Source organism: Oncorhynchus keta, chromosome 33 (genome assembly GCF_023373465.1).
Source record: "Oncorhynchus keta strain PuntledgeMale-10-30-2019 chromosome 33, Oket_V2, whole genome shotgun sequence".
NCBI lineage: Eukaryota > Metazoa > Chordata > Actinopteri > Salmoniformes > Salmonidae > Oncorhynchus > Oncorhynchus keta.
The window spans coordinates 7001212-7025958 of record NC_068453.1 but is presented as its reverse complement, the minus strand read 5'-3'; the positions used below and the strand labels follow the sequence as shown (position 1 = coordinate 7025958).

Genomic DNA, 24747 nt, shown 5'->3' with positions numbered 1-24747 from the left:
AACAATACTCTAAAATGTGCCGTGTTGTCACACAACACAATGCCACAGATGTCTCAAGTTTTAAGGGAGCGTGCATTTGGGATGCTGAGATTTGTATGTTCATTCCTCTACCATAAGCTGCCTCTGACGTCGTTTTAGAGAATTTGGCAGTACGTCCTACAGGCCTCAAAACCGCAGACCACATGTAATCATGCCAGCCCAGGACCTCCACCGACCTCCGGCTTCTTCACCTACAGGTTTGTCACACCAGTGACTCGGTCAATAGAAAACTGGTCGGATGACTCAGATGCTAAGCTACAGGACTGTTATGAGAGCACAGACTGGAGTATGTTCCGGGATTCCTCCAATGGCATTGAGGAGTCAGTCACCGGCTTCATCAATATAAGTGCATCGATGATGTTGTCCCCACAGTGACTGTACGTACATATCCCAACCAGAAGTCACCAGTTACAGGTAACATTCACACCGAGCTAAAGGGTAGAGCTGCTGCCTTCAAGGAGTTTATATGAAATCCTGCTATGCCCTCAGATGAACCATCAAACAGGCAAAGCGCCAATACAGGACTAAGATTGAATCGTACTACATCGGCTCTGACGTGCGTTGGATGTGACAAGGCTTGCAAACTATTACAGATTACAAAGGGAAGCACAGCCACGAGCAGACAAGTGACACGAGCCTACCAGATGAGCTAAATTACTTCCATGCTCGCTTTGAGGCAAGCAACACTGAGGCACGCATGAGAGAATCAGCTGTTCTGTGTGACTGTATGATCACGCTCTCCGTAGCCGATGTGAGTAAGACATTTAAACAGGTCAACATTCACAAGGTTTCTGGGCCAGACAGATTACCAGGACGGGTGCTCCGGGCATGTGCTGACCAACTGGCAGATGTCTTCACTGACATTTTCAACGTGTCCTCGATTGAGTCTGTAATACCAACATGTTTCAAGCAGAACACCATAATCCCTGTGCCCAAGAACAGTAAGGTAACCTGCCTTAATGACTACTGACCTGTAGAACTCACGTCCGTATCCATGGAGTGTTTTGAAAGGCTGGTAATGGCTCACAGCCTATGGGGAGGAGGTCAGAGACCTTGCCAGGTGGTGCCAGAGCACCGAGCACGCCCTCATTCTAATCAACAGGTTATAGTGCAGCAGGTTGAGAGCTTCAAGTTCCTTGGTGTCAACATCACCAACAAACTAGAATGGTCCAAACACACCAAGACAGTCAAGACAGAAAACCTATTCCCCCTCAGGAAACTAAAAATATTTGGTATGCGCCTCCAGATGCTCAATAAGGTTCTACAGCTGCAACATCGAGAGCTGGTTGAATCACACTGCCTGGTACGGCAAATACTCAGCATCCGACCGAAGGCACTTCAGAAGGTAGTGCGAATGGCCCAGCACATCATTGGGGCTAAGCTGCCTGCCATCCAGGACCTTGATACCAGGCGGTGTGAGAGGAAGACTCCATCCACCCAGGTCCCAGACTGTTCTCTCTGCTACCACATGGCAAGCGGTACCGGAGTGCCAAGTCTTGGACCAAAAGGCTTCTCAACAGCTGAAGCCATAAGACTCCTGAACAGCTACTCAAATGGCCACCCGGACTATTCATTCTGTGACAAACAGATGCATATCTGCATTCCCATTCATGTGAAATCGGTAGATTAGGGCCTAATTTATATATTTCAATTTGGCTGATTTCTCACATGAACTGTAACTCGGGAAAAAAACGTTGTAATTGTTGCATTCATATTTTTGTCCAGTGTCAATATACATGTACTAGATGTATCGTACCAATTAGGGAAAACATTGGAGTATTTATGCAACATATTGAATCATGAATGAAGTTTTCCCCAAACTTGGAAGATTATTGAAGAATTTCACAGAGAATCTATAAAAAGATAAAAGGAATTATTTTCATTATAAACATACAGTGCATGTCCTACACTAGCCTATAGGCTGACTGCCCAAGGTTTGCCTTCAACCCCTGTTTTAGATATGAAAGGGATTGGTATGGAACAATGTTACCCATTCTTGGGAATATAGGCTATTTGCAAAGATCAAAATATTTAAAAGATGTTCTTTCCCATTCTACTATAAAAAAAAGAATGATATTTGTAAAACTGCCTGTAATAATTCTTGGAAGGGAGATCAAAACCTGTTTGTATCTGCAGTGCTGTAGTTGTTCCTCAGGTCCAGGTTTCGCTTATACTATTTCCCGTGTAGCTATGACAACACTAGGCAAACAAGCTTCCGTTTACCTTTGATGTTCGGGCAACATTGAATTCCATCTATTTTATAACAGGCTTTTAGTTGATGCTCCTTTCGTGTTGCTTGGCACAAGATATAAACAATACAAAACATTAAGAACACCTCCCTAATATTGAGTTTTTTCATTTGGAGTTGTTGGTTTTTTTGGCCTCAGAACAGCCTAAATTCTTTGGGGCATGGACTCTACCAGGTGTCGAAAGTGTTCCACAGCTATTATTCGGCGCATGTGACAAATACAAAATGATTTGATTTGAATGCTGGCCCATGTTGACCTCAATGCTTCCCACAGTTGTGCCAAATTGTTTGGATGTTCTTTGGGTGGTGGACCATTCTTGATACGTGCTGGAAACGTTTGAGTGAGAAAACCCCAGCAGCGTTGTAGTTCTTGACACAAACTGGTGCCCCTGGCACCTACCACCATACCCCGTTCAAAGGTACTTAAATCTTTTGTCTTGTCCATTCACTCTCTGAATGGCACCCACAATCAATATCTCAATTGTCTCAAGGTTTAAACATCCTTCTTTAACCTGTCTCCTCCGCTTCATTTACACTGATTGAAGTGGATTTAACAAGTGACATCAATAAGGGATCATAGCGTTCAACTGGATACATCTGGTCAGTCTATGCCATAGAAAACATGGCAGATTTATGGATAATAATTGTAGGAGTAATATTTTTATTTGTTACACTTGATGTTATCAGTTTCTATAGAAAATTAATTATTATAACAATACCGTTCAGGATGGAAATCTTTAAAATACCATTGAAGCAGCACATATTTAATTCACAGCAAATTGTTGTAAATAAGCGTTTGTTTTTTTCAACCCTGTCCAATCAGGTTTGTAGTTAATGAGGTGTCTTCCTGGCTGTAAAACTTTGAGAAACTGATGAATATTCAAGAGAAAACAAACATAATCAGCCTCATAACACACCAACATACGCCACTTAAGCTGCTGACTAATGGGATCAGAGCAGGTGAGAACTGTGTGGCTTATACTGACGAAGAGAGACATAGAGGGGGAGAGAGAGGGGGAGGGGGATGCAAGAGAGAGAGAGAGAGAGAGAGAGAGAGAGAGAGAGAGAGAGAGAGAGAGAGAGAGAGAGAGAGAGAGAGAGAGAGAGAGAGAGAGAGAGAGAGAGAGAGAGAGAGAGAGAGAGAGAGAGAGAGAGAGAGAGAGAGAGAGAGAGAAGGGTTGGTGGTTGCAGGTCAAATGAACTCCTCCGTGAATCTATTGGTTTTTCTCAGGTCTAATTAGGGAGCTGTCTTGCTTGAGCTCTGCTGCTGATATGATTATATTAAGAATCTTGGACTGCAGGCTGTGCTGTACTTAGCTGTATGTATTCTGAGACTTGAGCAAGTGTATACTGTAGGCTACTTTTGGGTGTCTATGTGATTGGGGATGTGGGGGGGGTTCTAAGCTGACATATGGAATTGTTTTAAGACGGTCATACTATGGATCATTTTTTATTTTGAAATGTCGGACCCTTTTAGTTCTATTATGTACAGTGGGGCAAAAAAGTATTTAGTCAGCCACCAATTGTGCAAGTACTCCCACTTAAAAAGACGAGAGAGGCCTGTAGTAATCTTCATCATAGGTACACTTCAACTATGACAGACATAATTAGAAAATAATAATAATAATAATTTGCAAATAAATTCATAAAAAATCCTACAATGTGATTTTCTGGATTATTTTTTTTCTCATTTTGTCTGTCATAGTTGAAGTGTACCTATGATGAAAATTACAGGCCTATATATATATATATATATAGTTGAGGTCGGAAGTTTAAATTCACTTAGGTTGGAGTCATTAAAACTCGTTTTTAAACCACTCCACAAATGTCTTGTTAGCAAACTATAGTTTTGGCAAGTTGGTTAGGGCGTCTACTTTGTGCATGACACAAGTAATTTCTCCAACAATTGTTTACAGAGAGATTATTTCACTTATAATTTACTATATCACAATTCCAGTGGGTTAGAAGTTTACATACACTAACTTGACTACCTTTAAACAGCTTGGAAAATTCCAGAAAATGTTGTCATGGATTTAGAAGTTTCTGATTATCTAATTGACATCATTTGAGTCAGAGGTGTACCTGTCGATGTATTTCAAGGCGTATCTTCAAACTCAGTGCCTCTTTGCTGGACTTCATGGGAAACTCAAAAGAAATCAGCCAATACCTCATAAAATAAATTGTAAACCTCCACAAGTCTGGTTCATCCTTGGGAGCAATTTCCAAACGCCTGAAAGTACCACGTTCATCTGTACAAACAATACTACGCAAGTATAAACACCATGGGACTACGCAGCCATCATACCGCTCAGGAAGAAGACGCGTTCTGTCTCCTAGAGATGAACGTACTTTGGTGCAAAAAGTGCAATCAATCCCAGAACAACAGCACAGGATATTGTGAAGATGCTGGAGGAACAGGTACAAATGTATTTATATCCACAGTGAAACGAGTCCTATATCGACATAACCTGAAAGGCAGCTCAGCAAGGAAGAAGTCACTGCTCCAAAACCGGCAGATAAAAGCCAGACTACAGTTTGCAACCGCACATGGGGACAAAGATCGTACTTTTTGGAGAAATGTCCTCTGGTCTGATGAAACAAAAATAGAACTGTTTGCCAATAATGACCATCGTTATTTTTGGAGGAAGAAGGGGGAGGCTTGCAAGCCGAAGAACACCATCCCAACAGTGAAGCACAGTGGTGGCAGCATCATGTTGTGGGGGTGCTTTGCTGCAGGAGGGACTGGTGCACACTATATTGAAGCAACATCTCAAGACATTAGTCAGGAACTTAAAGCTTGGTCGCAAATTGGTCTTCCAGACGGACAATGGCCCCAAGCATACTTCCAAATTTGTGGCAAAATGGCGTATGGTCAACAAAGTCAAGATATTGGAGTGGCCATCACAAAGCCCTGACCGCAATCCTATAAAATATGTGTGGGCAGAACTGAAAAAGCGTTTGCGATGAAGGAGGCCTTACAAACCTGACTCCGTTAAACCAGCTCTGTCAGGAGGAATGGGGAAGCTTGTGGAAGGCTACCCAAAACATTTGACCCAAGTTAAACAATTTAAAGGCAATGATACCAAAAAACGAATTGAGTGTATGTAACCTTCTGACCCACTGGGAATGCGATGAAAGAAATAAAACCTGAAATCAATAATTATCTTCACTATTAGTCTGACATTTCACGTACTTAAAATAAAGTGGTGATCCTAACTGACCTAAGACAGGGCATTTTTACTAGGATTAAATGTCAGGAATTGTGAAAAACTGAGTTGTAATGGATTTGGCTAAGGTGTTTGTAAACTTCTGACTTCAACTGTACATGTTCTCACAGAATCCATACCCATCTTGTTTGTTCTCATAATAAAACAATCTCATTGTTAATCATCTGGATAGTTCTAGGGTTTTTATGCCATATGGCTTCAAATTGTTTTATAGTATTTTATTTCTATCTGTAGCCCACATTTTTTCAATATTTCAATAATAATGCATTTGATTCATCCACTGTTTTAAAGATGAATACACCTACAATAACATATGTGTATGACAATCGATTTGATTTGTAGGATCGCTTGATTTCCATTTTTGAAGTAAAAGTTTTATCAAAATGGTTCAACTCTTATTTTTTTTTTGTATTGATTAATGAAACTGCTCCTCTGAATTCAGACGAAAGGAGAATTGTACAATATGCTCTTATTCACTTCGGATCCAGACATCTTTCAAACGTTGAAGATAATGGGGAATACGATGAAGATAAACGTTTTGCTCCTGTTAGTTGGGTGCACATCTTGGATTGAAATATATTTTTCTGTTGTGTGTTTGAAAATATGAATTTCTTCTGGCAAAAGGAACATCCTTGGAGAGCCTTGGAGTACTGCATATATTGTAACGACACATTGATTCAAGGGAGCTATTGAAGAGTCCTTTGAAATGGTTTATTAAGACAAGTGTTAGTGTTTCACTGGAGTTCTTCAAAGAAACCTCAACAGGGCAAGCAGTAGACTGCTTTTCACTGTTTTTCATTTTGGGCAACACAATTTCTGTCCCCCAAAAAATGTGGCCGATTTTATTTTGGTTTTTAGACAATAGACATAGACAAAACACAACAGACAACTTTAACATTTCACAGACATGGACCCACTAAATTAGACATGACATTGGCTGAGACTTAATGCCGACCTTCAACATAAAGACAAAATAAAAACACCAACTCAGATGTACATACATATTGTATATTTCAACAAACATTAATGACATCATTCTTGCTCAAACCTACATGTTCCCACAGTATCCATGCCTATCTTCTTTGTTCTCATAATAACCTTTATTTTTTTATTTTTTTATGTTTCATCCTTTGGATATTTCTAAGGCTTGTAATACTTCATGCCAGATGGCTTCTGTAGCCCATATATATATATATTTTAATTTTTTTTTTTAAATAATACAGGCTCGGGCATTAATAATGAATTTGATTCATCCACTGCCCTAACGATGGAGGATAATACGATTCTTAGTTGTTAAAGTAAAACATTTTTCAAAATTATTCACTAGAAAATAATGGTTCAACTCCTATTTCTGTATCAATTAATCAAACTGCTTCTCTGAATTCCGTAGAGCGATTCTCTTGCGGTGGACTTCTAACAAGCATTGAGACAAAAGCAGAATTGGACAATAAGGGCTAATTAACTTCCGATCATGTCATCTTTCAAGCATATTGTCCACGTAGAAGATAATGGGGAATACAGTGAATACGTTTTTTTTTTTGCTGCTGTTATGGCCTTTATTGGGATGGGCCATGGTATGGCACCGAACTGACGATGTGAACAGAACAGAGGACAAAGCAAGTAATGCTTTCCTCAGCTCCGGGCAGGGAGACACAGAGAGGAGGGAACAAAAAGGAGGGTAGGCTAGTTGAACAAGGAGGCAGGCTACAGACAGTATAACACTCTCCTACTCTTTCTGTAGGACTCTAACTCCCGATTCTGCACAAGACTGGACAGCGTAACACGTCTTTGTAGCTGCACTCCTACTCGTGCCTTTGCTTGAGACACCTGGACTTTTAGCTTAGAAGTATTCTAGAACAGTCTAATAAGGCTCTCTGGACTTATTAGAAGGCCTATATTATGTGTGCTTGAGGATATTGTTCAGCTCATGGATGTTTGACTTGTTGCCACCAAGCACTTATGCAGGGTCAGTTAATTATCATTCCCTTAATAGGATTAGGCTTGGGGGTTATATGGTCATCTGAACCTATAGTCTGTGGTTAAGGGCTATTTCTCAGCCAGGTCATTTATGATTGATGTCAAAATTGGACGTCAGAAAATGCCTTCACAACTGGCCACTAGGCATAACAGTGAGCGCTATTACCATCGAGTAGGCTTGGGTTTTGCTGCATGGGTGTAATCACATGACTCTGGATCAGAACTGTTTTTTATTTTTTTATTTGGGTTTTAACCCGATCCCAAACCTTAACCCTTTCCTTAATCATTTGGAATGTGTGCCTAAGCTTAACCCTTAACTTCGAAGTTTGACGTTTGGAGAAATGAAATGATACAGAGCAGCAGAAGCAACAAAAGCTCTTCGAAATGTGACTTTTGGAGCAACTTCGAAATTTGAAGTTTGGAGAACGTGGAGGAACATCCAATTCTGCTGTGAGACTGTGTAAGCTTGTTGCCATTTCTGCCCTTGTCCTATAAATAACAACGCTGACGCGTTTTAGTGTCCGGCAATGACAGGGTTCACCATATTTAATGTAAGCCATGTTGCCCCCAGCCCTCCACACACACCCCACCCCCTTTGCAGACAAGTTGTGGACAGGTCTCCGTTAATTGCTGTCCCACTGACTGATAGATTACAGCCTGAGAATGGAAGAGGCTGGGAGGAGGGAGCTCTTGCTCTCTCTCTCTCTCTCTCTCTCTCTCTCTCTCTCTCTCTCTCTCTCTCTCTCTCTCTCTCTCTCTCTCTCTCCTCTCTCTCTCTCTCTCTCTCTCTCTCTCTCTCTCTCTCTCTCTCTCTCTCTCTCTCTCTCTCTCTCTCTCTCTCTCTCTCTCTTTCTCTTTACAAAGGCAGCATCAAACATGGATGCCCTTGTTGTTAATACCTCCTTTACGCCCCACCCACACCATTCATTAGCAGTGAAATAGCTGCAGGAGCCAAGTTATTGACACTGCAACTGAGGTTTGTTTGGATGAAGTTCAACCCCCTACAGTACGTACAGTATATCAGTGGATTCACTTGTTTATACTGTCTATAGATTTTGGGCCGGCAAGTAGCCTAGTGGTTAGAGCATTGGGCCAGTATGTATGCTGGATCAAATCCAGTGCTGACAAGATACAAAGCTGTTGTTCAGCACCTGAACAAGGCAGTTAACTCACTGTTCCCCAGTAGGACATCATTGTAAATAAATATTTGTTCTTAACTGGCTTGCCTAGTTAAATAAAAATAGAATATGAGAATTGGCACAGACCCGGCAAGGGCTTTGGAAATGGGCTGGACACTGGTTTGCAGGAGATATTGCATGTGATTGGCCTATATGCCCATATTCTTGTATTTAAAAATACTTTTGTTTGAAAGAATTTGTGCAAATCTGTCTTTGAAATATGTCTATAGTCTACTAAAGGCGCAAGCTGAGTGCTAGGCATCTTGCCTGTAGGCTACATATGAAATAGAAAAATATGTTTTAAAAAATGCATTGAAATTCAATTGGATATGCCCTAAGGTAATACAACCAAAGTTCTCCAAATGCAGAATAGGGACACTGTAATTAGGTAGTTAACGAGCAATGCAGTTTTTCATCTGCCAACCAGCCCCGTTCCTCCTCAATCCCCCCCACGCCTCTCCTCCTCCTCTCCTCACACTGGCTCTGTGAATTCGCCCGAGGAAACATATTGTGGGGGGGAGTTGTTGTGACGTCACTCACCGGGAGAGCACAGAGCAGGGAGAGAGAAAGTCGCGTCTGTCGACTTTATATGCGGTTGCCTGGCGAAGAGAACCGGAAAGCCCGAAGAACCGGTACTGAGATCAGGGATGGTGAGGCCAAAATACACTTTGTCATCATCATCACTAACTGACAAATGTATCGAAATCCCGAAGTAGATCAAGAAACTTAACGGAAGACGGTCTATTCCGCGTTTGTTTGTTTTTTATCTGATAAAGCTCGGGAGGTAATCGTCTCCACATCTAAAGAGATGCGTGCATCTTTCATGATCTACATGTAGATCAACTAAGACGAGAGGTATCCACAGATTGTGAGCTATCCCTGTGCTATCTGCGTGCTATCTGACTGAAACTAAACGGAAATATAGCTCTTACTGCATAACGACATGGTGGTGCTGCCAGCTTCTGAGTCTATTCCTGCGCCGGAGTTCTGTGGAACATTTACTGGAGGAGAGTGGTGATCAGCGCACCGAATTACCGTATCCCCGCGCAGCAGTCCGAGAGAGGGAGCGAAGAGAAAGCTGCCTGTGAGCCTGCCGTGACCGAGTCACGGACGAGGGGTGAAGTGGTAGTGGGAATGCCAGCACTTCAAACGATGGGGGTTTAACAGCCCCGCTTCATACGGAGGCACCCCACACTTAAATTTTGACCCAGCACTGAGTCCTTTTCCACGGGCGGGATCATCTATGTTTCCCCTTCACCTGACCGACTGACTAGTATTTGTATTCGTCCTAGCTATTTCCGAAGCGAACTAAAGGGGGATATATTTTATGTTTTTCACAAAACAGCCAATTTTTTCTTCTTTTTATTTTTTGGGGGGGTGGGGGGTGGGGGGGTGAGAAGCATTGCGCTGGATGGGAGAAGAATAGAAGGCTGTGTGTGTCTCTGAAGACTTCTGACTTATCTCCTCGGGTGTTTGAATTAAGTCGTCGCCACTCACCAGCCAGGATGCAGCTTCTCAGAGTTGCCTGGGCTTTAGCCGGAGCGGCAGTCTGTTGTTTTCTCATTCTTCTCATCCACTCACGCTTGCTCAAAGAAGGTAATTGTTTATGTGACTGATTTCAGACCATTATATAATGGCGTTGTCATATTACATAGCTCTGTTTTCATGTCGCCTGTCTGTACTGTCTTTCATGATGTATTATGTCAAGTCTCATAGCCCGACAAAAAGAGCTTCGTGCAGCAGGCGTCTTTGGCTCTCATGCTTAATCAACTTTGCCACGGCGCAAACCTGCTGGATTTGACCCCAAGCCAAAAAAAATACAATTGATTCGATAATATGAATATCTATCTGTTTGATGAACGTGAACAATTCAATGGTCTGAGTGTCACCAGCAATGCTTTCCTATTGGTTAACGTCAACAAGTTATAGACTTATCCAATTGATCCAATTATATATATATATATTTATTTATTTATTTTGTGGTCATTTACCCCCACAAAAAAAACAGAAGATAAATACATTGATACTGTATATAACGTTAATATATGGGTGGGTAGTATCCCGTTTCAATAGATGGTGTGATTTATAGTTGAGGTCTTCAATAGATGGCACTATAGTCTTAGCTTTAAGGTAAGGCTGAGAACAAACCCTTATTATCTCCTCGTATTGGCCGCTGTTATTCTTGTTGTCACGCCTCGTGCCGAGGCCACTGGATACGATCCAACCTTTGCTAAACATTCATTCCCCTTATGGTGAAGCTCGAGCTACAAACCTTAGTGTTGCCCTCTGCCCTGCTGTATCTCTATATGGTTTTTATTTTGGCCTCCCTTAATGTAATTTCTAAATGTAAAATTGAGACTTTTTTTTACTGCTTTTTAAGACAATTCATTGGTTTTCATTAGGACACATTTTCCAATTGTTTTATTGATTTAATTTTTTTAAACAATTTTTATACAGCCACCACCTTTTCAAGCTGTCACAATCTGTTGCAGCTTGAAGTACTGTAGATAACCTATATGATTGTATTGTAACTCATTAAATGCATCCTCAAAGTAGGAAACCTAATGTGATTGCAGTGTATTCAGACATACTTACGGTGGTATGAAAGACCTCTGGTAATGTGGTTTAACCTAAAATACCACTAGATTTCACATGGGTAAAGCTTTGAATAGACATTCTATGCACAAACTGCCATGCCTTTTCTCTCATGTCCGGCGTGAGGCTAGCGGCACTCTTTGTGTGTGTGGGTGTGTGTGTGGCAGGCAGCAGGGTCATTAGGTTACAACTCGGCCAGGCTCCTCTCCTCACTGTCAGTAGAAAGGCAGGTCAACTGGTGGCAAATGGACTCCCTCTCCACGGCATCTCTGTGCCACATGGTGGAAAGAGAAATGTATGCGTGCCAAGTGACCTTTCCTGTTAGTCTTGTGCCTACAGTGCTAAAAGGGGCTGTCGGGGCTCTGAGATCTGACTCCAGCTCAAATAATCCACATCCACCCAGCTGAACACATGTGTGGCATGTGATAGGCCAGGGCCATGGTATTCTCCCGCAATGGGAATGTTATAGGCAGCCTATCATAGGCTGTGGTATTCTTCCGGAATGGCAATGGATGCACAAATGCAAAAGATCTTATCCTTCCTGGTCAATGAGTTTGTGATCGTGACCAAGGCTATATTTGTCCACGTTCAATAGCATTTTGTGGATATCATTACATTCCTTTCCACAGCACAAAAAATAACAAATCGGTTAACAAACATGTATTTTATGTCTAGCAAACATGTATTTTATGTCTAGCAAACATGTATTTTATGTCTAGCAAACATGTATTTTATGTCTAGCAAACATGTATTTTATGTCTAGCAAACATGTATTTTATGTCTAGCAAACATGTATTTTATGTCTAGCAAACATGTATTTTATGTCTTGCAGTCTTTGGTTATTTTTGATCATGTTTTTTGCTTTATTATATCAGAGGTTTGGCATTGGAAGTCTATTGTGGGAGGTATTTATTTTTATTGAAATCTATGCAGGGAAGCAGGAAGAGGCATACAAAGGAAGCTGGGACCATGTTCACTTTGTGCTGTTGGAATAGCCAAGGTCAAAATGCACACTAGGCTACAGAGTAAAATACACGCTGCTGATATAATGAATTCATAAGAACTGCATTAATGACAGTCTATTGGGGCCAGAATAATAAAAAGGCACCTATGGTAAGTAGTGCAATATGATTTTGCTCATACAGTTGCTAGTAGCACAATCCTTTGTAATGTTCTCTTTCAAAAATTCAATATTTCCACATCTGTTTGCATTGAATGTTACCCAACCCCAAAATGAAATAGTTTTGCAAATGAAATAAATAAGTGCTATTATTTAGCTTCCCTAGCATGATAGATATCTAACTTATACAGGCAGGCAGGACTCTATATACACTGCATTTGGAAAGTATTCAGACCCCTTCCCATTTCCCCCTTTTGTTACATTACGGCCTTATTCTGAAATTGATTAACCATCTCTGCAGCCCTCCACCAATCAGGCCTTTACGCTAGAGTGGCCAGACGGAAGCCACTACTCAGTAAAAGACACATGACAGCCCGCTTGGAGTTTGCCAAAAGGCACCCAATGGACTCTCAGACCACAAGAAACAAGATTCTCTGGTCTGATGAAACCAAGATTGAACTCTTTGTTCTGAATGCCAAACGTCACATCTGTAAGAAACCTGACACCATCCCTAACGTGAAGCATGGCGGTGGCAGCATCATGCTGCTGGGATGGTTTTCAGTGGTAAGGACTGGGAGACTAGTCAGGATCAAGGGAAAGATGAATGGAGCAAAGTACAGAGTTATCCTTGATGAAAACCTGCTCCAGAATGCTCAGGACCTCAGACTGTGGCGAAGGGTCATCTTCCAACTGGACAACGGCCCTATGCACACAGCCAAGACAACGCAGGAGATGCTTAATTAAGGACAAGTCTCTGAATGTCCTTGCCTGGCCCAGCCAGAGCTCTGACTTGAACCAGATTTGAACCCGATCGAACATCTCTGGAGAGACCTGAAAATAGCTGTGCAGCGACACTACCCATGTTTTGTCATTATGGGTTATTCTGTGTAGATTTCTGAGGGGGGGGAAACGATTCAAGTAAAGGGGTCTGAATACTTTCCGAATTCAGTGTAGTCAGAGGACATGAGGAATAATATATCTCATGAAATATATTGGCAGTACCCTGACATTTCAATTTTAAATACAAGGAAACAAATGACACTCCTTCTGCAGGTTTTCAGATAGCAGCAGGGTGTCAGGAGAAGGTATCTTAGGTAGGCATGCATCATTGCTTTGCTGGAATTTTGAACAGGCAGGAGAGAGGTTGTTGCATCTTGCATAATATGACACAGCATCTACTTTTTTTTTATTTATCCCTTATTTTACCAGGTATATTGACTGAGAACACATTCTCATTTACAGCAACAACAAGGGGGAATACTTAGAAGTGAGAGGAGGGGGGATGAGTGAGAGCCAGTTGGAAGCTGGGGATGATTAGGTGGATATGATGGTATGAGGGCCAGATTGGGGATTTAGCCAGGACACCAGGGTTAACACCCCTGCTCTTATGATAAGTGCCATGGGATCTTTCGTGACCACAGAGAGTCAGAATACCCGTTTAACGTCCCATCCGAAAGACAGGAACCTACACAGGGCACCGTCCCCTGGGGCATTGGGATATTGTTTTAGACCAGAGGAAAGAGTGCCTCCTACTGGCCCTCCAACACCACTTCCAGCAGCATCTGGTCCTATCAGGACTTCCACCATCCAAGGACCGACCAGGACCAACCCTGCTTAGCTTCAGATGCAAGTTAGCGGCGGGATGCAGGGTGGTATGCTGCTGGCCTCATGAGTTGAGGGATGAGGAGATGGAGATGGAGGATTTAGAATGCCACATTATTATAATCCTATGCAGTGGCTCACCTTTGACAATGACAATGACTAGATAATCCTTAATTTTACCCATAAAGTCACTGTCTCTGTAGACTGTTTATATGAAGCATTTTGGACTGATTTAACATGTCTCTCATTTAGCTCATTTGACTGACAAGTTAACTTAAGTGGTGCTTCAGCTCATAAATCAATACATACATTTCACCAAGACATTTGTTATACAGACCACCAATACAAATCAAATCAGTCAAGTTTATTTGTCATGTGCGCCGAATACAACAGGTGTAGTAGACCTTACAGTGAAATGCTTACTTACAGGCTCTAACCAATAGTGCAGAGAAAAAAAGTATGTGTGTGTGTGTAGGTAAAAAAAGAAATAAACAACAGTAAAAAGACATTTGAAAATAAGAGTAGCAAGGCTATATACAGACACCGGTTAGTCAGGCTTATTGAGGTAGTATGTACATGTGGGTATGGTTAAAGTGACTATGCATATCTGATGAACAGAGAGTAGCAGTAGCTTAAAAAGAGGGGTTGGCGGGTGGTGGGACACAATGCAGATAGCCCGGTTAGCCAATGTGTGGGAGCACTGGTTGGTCGGGCCAATTGAGGTAGTATATACATGAATGTATAGTTAAAGTGACTATGCATATAAGATAAACAGAGAGTGGCAGCAGCGTAAAAGAGAGGTTGGGGGGGGGGGGCACACCATGCATATAGTCCGGGTAACCATTTGGTTACTTGTTCAGGAGTCTTATGGCTTGGGGGTAAAAAACTGTTGAGAAGCCGTTTTGTTCTAGACTTGGCACTCCGGTACCGCTTGCCATGCGGTAGTAGAGAGAACAGTCTATGACTGGGGTGGCTGGGGTCTTTGACAATTTTCAGGGCCTTCCTCTGACACCGCCTGGTGTAGAGGTCCTGGATGGCAGGCAGCTTTGCCCCAGTGATGTACTGGGCCGTACGCACTACCCTCTGAAGTGCCTTGCTGTCGGAGGCCGAGCAATTGCCGTACCAGGCAGTGATGCAACCGGTCAGGATGCTCTCGATGTTGCAGTTGTAGAACCTTTTGAGTATCTCAGGACCCATGCCAAATCTCTCCTGAGGGGGAATAGGCTTTGTCGTGCCCTCTTTACTGCTGTCTTGGTGTGTTTGGACCAGTCTAGTTTGTTCTTCATGTGGATACCAAGGAATTTGAAGCTCTCAACCTGCTCCACTACAGCCCCCTGAATGAGAATGGGGACGTGATCGGTGCTCCTTTTCCTGTAGTCCACAATCATCTCCTAAATCTTGGTTACGTTGATGGATAGGTTGTTATTCTGGCACCACCCAGCCAGGTCTCTGACCTCCTCGTCGTTGTCGGTGATCACTGTTGTGTCGTCAGCAAACTTAATGATGGTGTTGGAGTCGTGCCTGGCCATGCAGTCGTGGGTGAACAGGGTGTAGAGGAGGGGACTGAGCACGCACCCCTGGGGAGCTCCAGCGTTGAGGATCAGTGTGGCAGATGTGTTGCTACCTACCCTCACCACCTGGGGGCGGCCCGTCAGGAAGTCCAGGATCCAGTTGCAGAGGGAAGTGTTTAGTCCCAGGTTCCTGACCTTAGTGATGAGCTTTGAGGGTACTATGATTGTTGAACGATGAGCTGTAGTCAATGAATAGCATTCTCACATAGGTGTTCCTTTTGTCCTTTTGTTCCTTTTCTGTACAGCACTTTGAGATATCAGCTGATGTACGAAGGGCTATATAAATAAATTTGATTTGATTTGATTTGATTTGTCCAGGTGGGAAAGGGCAGTGTGGAGTGCAATAGAGATTGCATCATCTGTGGATCTGTTTGGGCGGTATGCAAATTGGAGTGGGTCTAGGGTTTCTGGGATAATGTTGTTGATGTGAGCCATTACCAGTCTTTCAAAGCACTTCATGGCTACGGATGTGAGTGCCATGGTCTGTAGTCATTTAGGCAGGTTACGACTCAGAAATGAAGAGGAAGCCTAGAGTGACAGTCGAAAGGGGAACCTCTCCATTGGGAGTTCAATAATAAGACACCTATATTGCCTTCCTCCCAACTGTCACATCTCTCTGTGCCAGACCAGTTGATTTAATTGATCTCTCACGGTTTGACATGTGGTGTTATGGAATGGTGTCAGAGAGAACAGTTTGACATAAAAGTTGACATGTAGCATTATAGTGTCTATGTGAAAGAAGTGTGATCCTCTGGTGTGTTTGTTTGTCTTTGTGATACCCATATTGCATAATTATGGTGAAAGTGCTGGTAAACGTTATAGTGTAATTACCGTGGCATAGTAGTGTGACTTACATGTACAGCATGTACAGATGGCAGGCACATTCATTAATGTTGCTTTTCCTCACAAAGATGCTTAAACCTGCAGAAAGAAAAGGATAGATTTGGTTGTTTTGCCCTTGAGCACTGCATCCCTTCAGGCTGAAGTGACAAAGATAATAAAGTGGGGTGCGAAAGTATTCACAATATTTTGCCTTACAAACTGCAATTAAAATAGATTTTTGGGGGGTTGTACCATTTGATTTACACAACACACCTACCACTTTGAAGTTTCAAAACATTTTTTATTGTGAAACAAACAAGAAATAAGACAAAAAAAACAGAACTTGAACGTGCATAACTATTCACCCTCCCAAAGTCAATATTTTGTAGAGCCACCTTTTGCAGCAATTACAGCTGCAAGTCTCTTGGGGTATGTCTCTATAAGCTTGGCACATCTAGCCACTGGGATTGTTGACCATTCTTCAAGGCAAAACTGCTCCAGCTCCTTCAAGTTGGATGGGTTCCGCTGGTGTACAGCAACATTCAAGTCATACAACAGATTCTCAATTGGATTGAGGTCTGAGCTTTGACTAGGTCATTCCAAGACATTTAAACGTTTCCCCTTAAACCACTTGAGTGTTGCTTTAGCAGTCATTGCCCTGCTGGAAGGTGAACCTCCGTCCCAGTCTCAAATCTCTGGAAGACTGAAACAGGTTTCCCTCAAGAATTTCCCTGTATTTAGCGGCATCCATCATTCCTTCAAATCTGACCAGTTTCTCGGTCCCTGCCAATGAAACACATCCCCACAGCATGATGTTGCCACAACCATGCTTCACTGTGGCGATGGTGTTCTTGGGGTGATGAGAAGTGTTGGGTTTGTGCCAGAGACAGCATTTTCCTTGATGGCCAAAATGCTCAATCTTACCAGAGTACCTTCTTCCATATGTTTGGGGAGTCTCCCACATGCCTTTTGGCAAACATCAAATGTGTTTGCTTATTGTTTTCTGTAAGCAATGGCTTTTTTCTGGCCACTCTTCCGTAAAGCCCAGCTCTGTGGATTGTATGTCTTAAAGTGGTCCTATGGACAGATACTCCAATCTCCGCTGTGGAGCTTTGCAGCTCCTTCAGGGTTATCTTTGGTCTCTTTGTTGCCTCTCTGATGAATGACCCCCTTACCTGGTCTGTGAGTTTTGGTGCACTATTAATGTATTTAATAGTGCTCCGTGGGATGTTCAAAGTTTCGGATATTTTTTTTGTAACCCAACCTTGATCTGTACTTCTCCACAACTTTGTCCCTGACCTATTTGGAGAGCTCCTTGCTCTTCATGGTGCTGCTTGCTTGGTGGTGTTTTAGAGTCTGGGGCCTTTCAGAACGGGTGTATATGAACTAAGATCATTTGACAGATCATGTGACACTTAGATTGCATACAGGTGGACTATAACTAAAATGTGACTTCTGAAGGTAATTGGTTGCACCAGATCTTATTTAGGGGCTTCATAGCAAAGGTGGTGAATACAACAAAATAAGAAAAACTTCAAGCGGGATGAATACTTTTGCAAGGCACTGTACATTTGTTTAGCATGCCAGAAATACTCCCATACAGAACACACACAGGCAGACACACACACTACACATTACACAGATGCAAATAAGGGCTCATGGCTATTGTACTGTACGCGGAAATCCCTCTTTTGTCACCTCCCCAACTCTTTTTGTTACCTCACCAACTATGCTGTATAGGTGAGGGGTTCCTTACATCAAGGATTAGCAGTTGAATAGAATTATCTGAAAGGGGTTGGAATATACTGTAATTCACAAATTTAAGAATACAACAATAACCGATTGAATTAGTGAAAAATCAGGTCGTATGAATCAAATATAATTGAAAATACAGATTTGTTGTGTGTTTTTAAAAAATCTAGTCACAAATCAGATTAAATAGCCCTGGTTTTGGCACTGGTTGGATGAAATACAGATTTTTATATCATCATACCTTCCTTCTCTCATGGGATACAGCATTACCATCTTAGTACACAAGGGGGTGCTAAAAAAGCAAGAAAAGCCCAATGAGCAGAATGCTAACAAAATTACCATAAATACTAGTGCATTTTCATAGAGGTTGCTAACTAAATATACTAATGACCACAAACAAAAATAACCTAATTGCCAAGACAGACAATCCACCTCGAATATCATTTTTGGTGAGCTAGGACATTTACAAGCTAATGTGAATGAGAGACATTGTGTAAACAAACAAAGTTTTCAAGCATGCTTGTCTGAATGAAGAACAGAACTGTCTCTGGAGCAGTATGTGTACACGCTGTGTCTGTGTGGAGTCTGGAGTTGCTAGGGCAACATGCCAACCTGCTCTGCTCGGAGAAGATGGGGGAGGAGCAGACTGAGTGTCCGAGGACAGAAAGGAGAAAAAAAACACAAGGACATCAAGATAGCAGTGGCAGCTGTACAGATAACTCATCCAAGCACTTTGACTTCTCAAACATGGCAGAAAGCTAACACTTAAAGAAACCCCCGTCCTCATATTTATTCATCCACTTACAGTACTTGGCTGACAAGCTGTGCTATTTACAAACAAACACCTGACTTGCTCAACTGTTCTGGGGAACTGCAGTTAACTTCATAATGTAATGTGAGAGGTGAAAGGAAGAACGCAGTCTGCTTTACCTCCTAACGTATATTGCACAAGTTGATTGCAGATATTAACTTAAAAAGTAGCTACAAATATTCAAATGTATTACAAAAAAACTGTTTTGACGGTATTGAAAAACGAATCCGTGGCTATTTCCAAATACCCCGGTATACGGGGATACAGTATTTGAAACCTGCCCATGTGTTGCACCATATATACTTAGGGTTTTATTGATTGCAGTTTTGTCGGTGCCCTGAGGACAGTACATTTCCAGTGTTAGAAAATAGCTGATGAAAACTCCCTGTGGAGTTATAGGGTTAGGCATAGGGTTAGGGTTTTATCAGAAAAGTGGTCTTGGTTTTGCGCTCCATCCCTAGTTTGTCCCCAGTGAATAGCATTCATTTGATTTTAAAGGCCCCAGACCTAAGTGACCACTCTCTCCACCCCTGTTAGTGTCTGTCTATCTGCTTCAATGACAAGTAGCCTTTAGGTACAGATCTACTGTAGTGGCAGCATGTCCTTCAGCACATCTTCACCATAACCTGAACCAATAGGGGTAAAATGCACCTGAACACCTAGACCATAGATCAGTGTTTAGTGGCAACTAGGGTCTCAGTGAAGCCCACAACAATGGAGAGAGAGAGATAGACACACACACACACACCACACACACACACACACACACACACACACACCGTGGTAAAGACGGAGGGAGCCGCCCAGAGGTTAGAGACATGGAGGGCCGTTTGTCTAATCGAATGTCAGGGAGTGGGAGGAGGGGATGCTCATTCTCTTCGGTTGCGTTGTATTACAAAGTATAGATTACGTATATCGAAGGCTACTCAAAGTACCACTGTTGATTGCACTATAATGGACATGTTAGTTTATATGGGATTAGTTTGTTTGTAGAACATTACCTTCTGTCTAACAGGGTAAAAACACAATCCACGCTTCACTGGAATGAATTGCATGTTTCCTTTCTTCGGAATAATGGAGACATCGATTTTAACAAGGCCAACCACAGTCTTTGTCTTGCGTGTCCGATTGTGTCTGAAGCAATTTCATAAAGATCCTTATTTTCTGCGGCTGACTTGAAGCCAAACAGGCTCCTTCTCCTCCATGTCTCTCCTCCTCCTCCATGTCTCTCCTTCTCCTCCATGTCTCTCCTTCTCCTCCATGTCTCTCCTCCTCCTCCATGTCTCTCCTCCTCCTCCATGTCTCTCCTTCTCCTCCATGTCTCTCCTCCTCCTCCATGTCTCTCCTCCTCCTCCATGTCTCTCCTTCTCCTCCATGTCTCTCCTTCTCCTCCATGTCTCTCCTCCTCCTCCATGTCTCTCCTCCTCCTCCATGTCTCTCCTCCTCCTCCATGTCTCTCCTTCTCCTCCATGTCTCTCCTTCTCCTCCATGTCTCTCCTCCTCCTCCATGTCTCTCCTTCTCCTCCATGTCTCTCCTCCTCCTCCATGTCTCTCCTTCTCCTCCATGTCTCTCCTTCTCCTCCATGTCTCTCCTCCTCCTCCATGTCTCTCCTTCTCCTCCATGTCTCTCCTTCTCCTCCATGTCTCTCCTCCTCCTCCATGTCTCTCCTCCTCCTCCCGCTTCCGTCAATGATCGCCGGCTCTTTATTTTCAATTGAAAAACGAATTAAAAGAAATGACACAATGAATATCCTAAAACATTGGACGCCACATTCCCTTAGCTTGGCACAACTTGAATAGATTGAATGCTGAGAACAATTTCATCCTGACCCAAAGACAATGGAGGAAAAGAGTTTTTCTGTAAAGGCGTATGGGAAAAGTAATCATGACTGTCTACTTTGAAGTACTCACTCATCGACCTGGTCATTTTATTATGTGTGCTTGGATGATGGTCAGGCGGGGTGATATAGATGTTAGTCATGCAACTAAACCGCCAAAATCACAACACAGTGATCAACTTAATTGGCCCCGTTCTCCGCTATTAGAATGATACGTGCTTCACCTGACATAGTAATCAACTGCTATCTTAGCTACAGTGTCATTGCGATAATAGTAATGTCCGATATGATTTGTTCATTTGAAACTAATTTTTGGTTTGCAGTGGCAAAAGTGGATTGCTTGCATCTAGGGTTAGTCTAGAACCATGTAAATGGTTTGGAGTCAGTACATGGGACATTCAGTGATGGCGTACCGTACATAGACATGGACGTGTATGACTGTGTGAGTGCAATGTACTCCGGAGGTGTAAGGCTGACACTATACCCACCCACCCACCCAACTCTCTCTCTCTCATTTGTTGGATGTCAGTTTACAGCTTCCTTTATGGTTGCAGGCATGGCTACATATAGTTTTACACTAGTCTTTACAACCCTGTCGATATCCACAGGGAACAAAAACAAGACTGCTTTAGCTTATTCATAATCACTGCAGTTAATTCCGTACGGATGGAATAACTTCATTATTAGACAGACTGGCCTTGTTAAAACAGAGTCATAGATACAGAACACTTTTCTTAGCTTCTGGGTCGAAGGCAAACTACTGCTACTGCAAGCACCTGCAGGAGTTGATTTCTGGATTGATTAGGCTACACGCACATATGTATGCATGTGACACACACACACACGCACGCACGCACGCACGCACGCACACACACACACACACACACACACACACACACACACACACACGCATTGCACACAGAAACACGTAGGCATACAGACACAAATAAAAACACACACACCTCATTTCTGTATTGTAACTTGGTCATTTCTTCAAGTAATAATCTTCATTTAATATTGATTATTATTAATTATTGCAATAATGAGACCGTCGACCCAACAATCTTGACTGTTAGGCTCTCTGCCTAACTGATAATGATAAAGCAGAGACCTTAGTTAGGACTTAAAAATGCTAAGTCAGACTGGTTCCAACTCCCATAAGCCACCTTGGTTATCTACACAGGACGGTGTTTTACCCCCAACCTGGCTTAGTTTCCCAGATGCCAGGAAGATGAGACAACGAGGCATTGTTCTAAAGTCTCCCAGGCTATCTCTATCTCCGGTCACACACACCACATCTTGCCTATAGAATGCCAGATTTAGGTCATTATTACCAAGTCATTGTCAGCCCAAGCTATCTAGTAAAACCCCTTTTCTTGACCCTACGCCCAGACTAACTGCAGGAAGCTCGAGTGGAAACCACCTCTTTACAGAAACACAGAATTAAACAGAACAGAAATATCCCCCAAAAATGTTTAGTATTAATTTCTAGCTATTGATATCAAACAAATCAGGTAAATATGTCATTTTTCTATCACAGCATACAGACACAAGCATAAAACACACACGCACACGCACACACACAGACCTAATATCTGTATGGAAACATTAGGGCTGGGCTGGCCATTCAGGTCAAAGCTTTCTACCCATCTCAGTATTTCATCCCCTGAGTGTTAACATAACATCCATTCAGTATGCATTGGTGTGCATATTGGCAGGCTGGCAGATACTGCTCCAACAGAGTCTTTTTCTTCACTTTGACTTGACTTCAAACTCCCTGTGCACCTCGAGTCCACACGTATATATATCCCATGACATTTCATATTGCACGAATAATCACAGTGGGGGGGGAGAAAAAAATGATACAACCCCAGAGAGGATAGGACCCAGACAATGAGGTATCTGTGCCACAGAGAGAACACACACACACACACACACACACACACACACACACACACACACACACACACACACAAAGATGAAGAAACATCACATTTTAATAACAATATTTACACAGCGAATTAAATATGCGGGGCTGGCACATTTGCCTTGCTTAACAAAACAATAAATGATACCTGGTGTTGCTACAGAAGCCCAATGATAATATCACATCCCAATGAGATGAAATCAATAGGCCTGCGTGGATGCAGGAGTGAGAATGCGCCTGCTGCAATCAGATGGAGAGAAGGGGAAACGTGTAGGTCCTGTCATAGTGGTTTACCTCAAGCATACATTATAGCTACAGCTCCGCACAGCTCGCTGCAATGGGGTCAGTCTGTAAACATGCAACTTTACCTAGCCGGTGTGTCCGTGCTTGTCTCTGTAGCAGACACATCTTTATTCAGACACACACACACACACACACACACACACACACACACACACACACACACACACACACACACACACACACATTGAATACATCGGCTCATATTTTCTCGAGCACTCAAACTCGACATACAGAACGCTGTAAACACAGTACAGGAGAATGTGTCCCCACAGATTTGTATAGATTTTATTATTCTGTATCCACCGTCGGTTCGTGAAGCAATACAAACCACATGGCGCCTGGTTATCCCATGTGACTCTGACTGGCAGAGATCGACGTTTCTGAAGCAGCGTCGTCAAAGATTCACGAAGCCTGAAAATGTGGACGGGACAACAAACATCTGCTTGTAGTTGTGCTTGTCAGCACGCACGCACGCACGCACGCACACACACACACACACACACACACACACACACACACACACACACACACACACACACACCTTTCCCTTTCTAGACGATTCGATACCTATCTAGATACACGGGCTCCGATACGATACAGGAATGACGCGTTTTAGTTTGAAACGATTTGGTGCGATTCCGTTTGATTCGAGGAACGAATCGAAGAGACTCTGTTTGATGCAATACATTTTGATGCACTAACATCTGTGACATAAAACACATTAATTTCCCATTCTAAATTCAAACCTGCTGCTGATGAAGCTGATGAGCTGACTTGTGTGTGTGTGTGTGTGTGTGCGCGTGTGTAAATTACGTATATGGCTATGGTGTATTTAGGCACCTGAGCTGAGCCGTAACTAAAATCGAATGTAAACCCCGGGTCGGGATGTAAGCCTATAAGCCAGTTGAGAGTTGCGTCTCCGGCGATAGCTTAGGTTACTTTGGTAAAACACCATTTTCAACAGCACATTTTCTAAAGATAACTAAACTAATAAAGCGTAGTACTGCACAAAGCCATTTTACAAGCGTTTGAATGCTGAAGGTGATGCAGCAGATCTGCCAGATCAGGAATCGGCCTACCTCTCGTTGGTCAGCGTGCGAAGCTGCGCACGGCGCAGTTTGACTAGGCTGCTGACGTTGCCTGGGGTTGTTCGGTATGCAAAATGACTTGTAGATCAGTTACTGTCAACACAATTGCATGCTTAGTTCGACATTGAAGGAGTCTGGGGGAAGAAAATGTCGAACCGACAAATTCATGACATTTGAATTGATTGTCTGACATATGCATGCTACATTTGGATCAGTTGGTGTACTCGTGTCTTAAACATTTGAACCAAAGTCCGATGCGTATCAGTGAATCCTTACGTCCCTAACGTGCGCACGCACACACAAACTTCACACAGGCACACACAAACACACTGACACTCAGCAGCAGTCTGACAGAGAGATGGAGAGAAGGCATGACCCACAAACTGACAGACTGACTGACAGACAAACACTCACACATGCACACAAACCCCAGACACTCACCATCATCCCACACACACACTGACATAACCAGCGAAGCCTAGTGAGACAGCAAAACTAGCTCACCTACCTACTACCTCACCCAAATAGCTTGTGATAAGCAAGCAGAGTTACACAAAGTGTTCAGCCCAGGTGTAACCACTTGAGCAAATTGCCTCATTAATTGATGGACTTGAACCCATTGCGGTGCTCTCCAGCATGCAGAGCAGGG

General features: G+C 42.7%; 1 protein-coding gene across 2 annotated transcripts in view; it reads left to right on the top strand.

The window, feature by feature from the left end:
* Positions 1-24747, top strand: part of LOC118366107 (chemokine-like protein TAFA-5) — a 176136-nt gene that overhangs the window by 50772 nt on the left and 100617 nt on the right. Inside the window, exon 1 of one of the 2 annotated variants that reach the window (XM_035748499.2) lies at positions 10070-10265. The exons of the other annotated variant lie outside the window; for it this stretch is intronic. Within the exon in view, the coding sequence (XP_035604392.1) occupies positions 10175-10265 (91 nt within the window). The 5' untranslated portion in view covers positions 10070-10174. Of the gene's footprint in view, positions 1-10069; positions 10266-24747 lie in introns of those variants that run through there. 2 annotated transcript variants of the gene reach the window in all.